Source organism: Penaeus monodon, chromosome 21 (genome assembly GCF_015228065.2).
Source record: "Penaeus monodon isolate SGIC_2016 chromosome 21, NSTDA_Pmon_1, whole genome shotgun sequence".
Taxonomy (NCBI): domain Eukaryota; kingdom Metazoa; phylum Arthropoda; class Malacostraca; order Decapoda; family Penaeidae; genus Penaeus; species Penaeus monodon.
The window spans coordinates 23,164,349-23,167,559 of record NC_051406.1 but is presented as its reverse complement, the minus strand read 5'-3'; the positions used below and the strand labels follow the sequence as shown (position 1 = coordinate 23,167,559).

Below are 3,211 nucleotides of genomic sequence, written 5' to 3'. Positions count from 1 at the left end.
GCTTTATATATTAAATATATAATCATGTAGAGTAGTTTCATTTAATATGAATGAATATCCCTCTTTCTGCACTTGTCAACTGGATAGATACTTCAAGCTATCATTGCACTTGCTTTTTATTATAAAGCAAACTGTGTTCTAAAGCTGTTGTAAATTGGATAGGAAGTAAGGACAATAGGAAGCCATCAAAAATGCAGCTTTAGGTGAAGGTAGGTGACAAACTGGAATAGTTTGAGGAAATACAAAAAAATTAGATTGATCATATTGTTCAAGGTTGTACCTAATGATTTTTAGCGAATGGGCATTGTTCTCTAATTTGCTGGTAAAATAGGGAAATCCCTCTGTATAATTGCCAAATAAGGAAAGAAATTTACCAGTGGAAAGCATTGGGAGAGAGGGGTAGTGACACCCTTTCCAAGCGTCTCTCATATCCTGCCTCCCACTCTCAGTACATCCCTGATAGAGTAATATATTATAAAAGAAAAGTCTCAATAACTTGTTGAACTAGCCTGTCTTTTTACACTTCATTATGTAGTTTCTGATGAGTGTAGAAGAGACTGACAAAGGCAGAATAATTTTTTTCTCATAGGTGGATTATCAAAGAAGGATTATAAATTGCAGGAATAATATGTATCTGATTTTCATTATGCTGATAAAACAGACATTTAAGAATTAATGTATCTTTTTTGGTATTTAAAAAAAGCCAAAATAGGTATAGGAATGAGAGGAGTATCATTTCCATGTAGACATGGTTCAAGATGAATTAGATTAGTTTCTGGTAGCTTGTTGTACATAACACTACTGATGCTGGTGTGTTTTATATTTTCCTTATTATCTTTTTTTTTTCAAAGCTTGCTTAAGCAGATGTTAACAAATAACCAAATACAATTTTGCATTTCCTACTTAATAGTGCCCTGAAATTTGATGTGCAGATCTTCTTTCACAGCCATGATCTACCGTGGTATTAATGTTTAATGACATGCTATGACATGTCAGTCATGCTAAAAAAAAAATTATTCCACACAAGTTGATGGAGTAATGATATAAACATACCCAAAAAAAAGCTTAATAAAGAAAAAAAGTCTGTCCACAGGCAGAAAAAAAAAATTGCCTTTCATCTACAGAAACTTTCTAGGAAGATCCATTTGGCCTTAAAGAGCTATTATATTCAATATTACCAGAAATAATGAACAGATATAATCAGTATATGAATGTATTTATTTCACCAGTAGAACATGGTACTTAACTTACTGACTGTAATGGTCATATATGATTTTTTATTTAATTTCCATGGCAAATTTTGCTGAAGCAGAAAGGGCTGTCACTTTTTCCTTTCATTTAATTTGCTTTTCTAATGATATTGGCTGTAACAAGTGAAAGACTTAAAAGCAAGTAGAGTAAATATGCAGGTGACTTGAGGTAAGTGTTGACATTACAGGAAGAAAAGGAAATCAAGATTCTCCGTGATTCATTGGCACGAAATCTGCCAGAAAGTGTAGAGAGTGAGGAGGTGAAGCCCCGTGAGCAATCCCCCTCACAGCAAGTGCAACGGCCCCCAGTAGTTAAGGAGGTCCAAGCCATTCCACCTGAACAGGTTCTTGCGCCCACGCCACGGGACGAGCCAGAAACTTCCACCCCTTCAGTTCCTATTGTGCGGCAGGTTAGGATAGAGACCAGCCCATGCGTAATGCGTCCTGCTACACTTGTGGTGTCGGGGCCTCCCGGCAGGGCTCCGGTGAGCTCTTTCCCCTTTTCAGTTGCTCCTAGACCTCCCCACGGAGCTCTCCCCCATTGTACATGACAACTGACTCCTCCCCCAACCTAGGCCAGAGCCTCGGGTAATGCTGTGGTGCCCTGGTCATCATTCCACTGAGCCCTGTAGAGTTTTGCATAGTGTAGCATACTGTATGTACACTGCACTAGGCTCATGAGGAATATGGGGTCGATAGACTGCAGCCAAAGAAGTAGTTAATTGCTTCTCTGAATTGTATGAATACTGTGTAACTAAAATATTAGAAGTCTTTGAGGTTAAGTATGACTTTGATATGCTGATATGATTTATGTGGAGGATAAACCAAAAAAATTGTAGCAATATCATCATACTAAATGGTTGTTCAAGATTGTGTGATTGCAACCTTTTTGGTTTCCTTTTGAAATCATCCTTTTTTTTGGCCATTTAGTTACTTTTATTTGTAAACCTATATTCATTTTCTAACACAGGCTCTTACAGTTAACAACCTAATAAAAAAAGATGCTTTATCCCTGAACAACAGAAAAAATTTCATAATTAACTGCAATCTTTACACAACACACATTTCTATCCTCTTGCAATATAAATGTCCATACTGCATTCCTGAACAATAAGTGTCATTCTTATACCTTAATGAGTGGTAATTTCCTGGTGCTTCTGTTTTTTCCATTTTTGGTATAATCTGTTATTATGCTTGTAATTGGAACCTTGCTAGTTTCTTTGTGTTGTTTTTGTTTTTGCTTTTATATTATTTATTAGAAAGGCTTTATAACATTTGAAAAGCAAAATATTGTAGATAAACTTTCCTTCATACAACAGACAGTATTAACCAAATCAGACACCAGTCATAGTTAAAGTTTATAAGTAAAAGTTTTTACAATTAGTAAAAGTCTACTTTTCTTACTGAACTAGAGCTATAGAGTATTTACTAAGTATTTCCTTCAGCTTCTGATACAAGTGCAGGAAAGCCCTGAACACTTGTAACCACACTCAACAGACGTAACATGTAAACATGAAATACACAGTGCATTATTGAGTAAGGGATGACTTTACTAACAGATCCAAGTTCTATCCTTGATTTATGGAAAATAAGAACTATTATTGCTTTGCCAGTAACTAGAGCCCCATATTTCAGGGGACGCCGGGAAGGATCCCAGAGCAACAAAAAATGCTGGACGCTGATCGCAAAAAGTCTGAGATGGAGATCATTCTCAACAAGAAGAAGCCTGAGGAACAGGATCCTAAAATAAAAAGCAAGAGATCTTCCTATGCAGAGATCCAGCTCACCTCCCCTACCACCAAAGAGGCACCGAAACAGGAGTTCAAAACAGAAGTACGTGTGTAGCTACTCAAATTTGCTACTGTAATGCTTTTCCTAAATGATTATGTTGCTAGAAGGTGATAAAAAATTTTTTTTGCTTATCATATGTGTGAAAGGTTCTTCCTGTTGGGATCTAACAG

The 3,211-nt window shown here is 36.4% G+C and overlaps 1 protein-coding gene across 1 annotated transcript in view; it reads left to right on the top strand.

The window, feature by feature from the left end:
• LOC119586359 (serine/arginine repetitive matrix protein 2-like) overlaps positions 1-3,211 on the top strand; it is a gene marked incomplete in the record, with an annotated part of 38,282 nt that overhangs the window by 7,133 nt on the left and 27,938 nt on the right. The window contains 2 exon segments of the mRNA XM_037935071.1: positions 1,439-1,735; positions 2,886-3,083. Of these exon segments, the coding sequence (XP_037790999.1) occupies positions 1,439-1,735; positions 2,886-3,083 (495 nt within the window).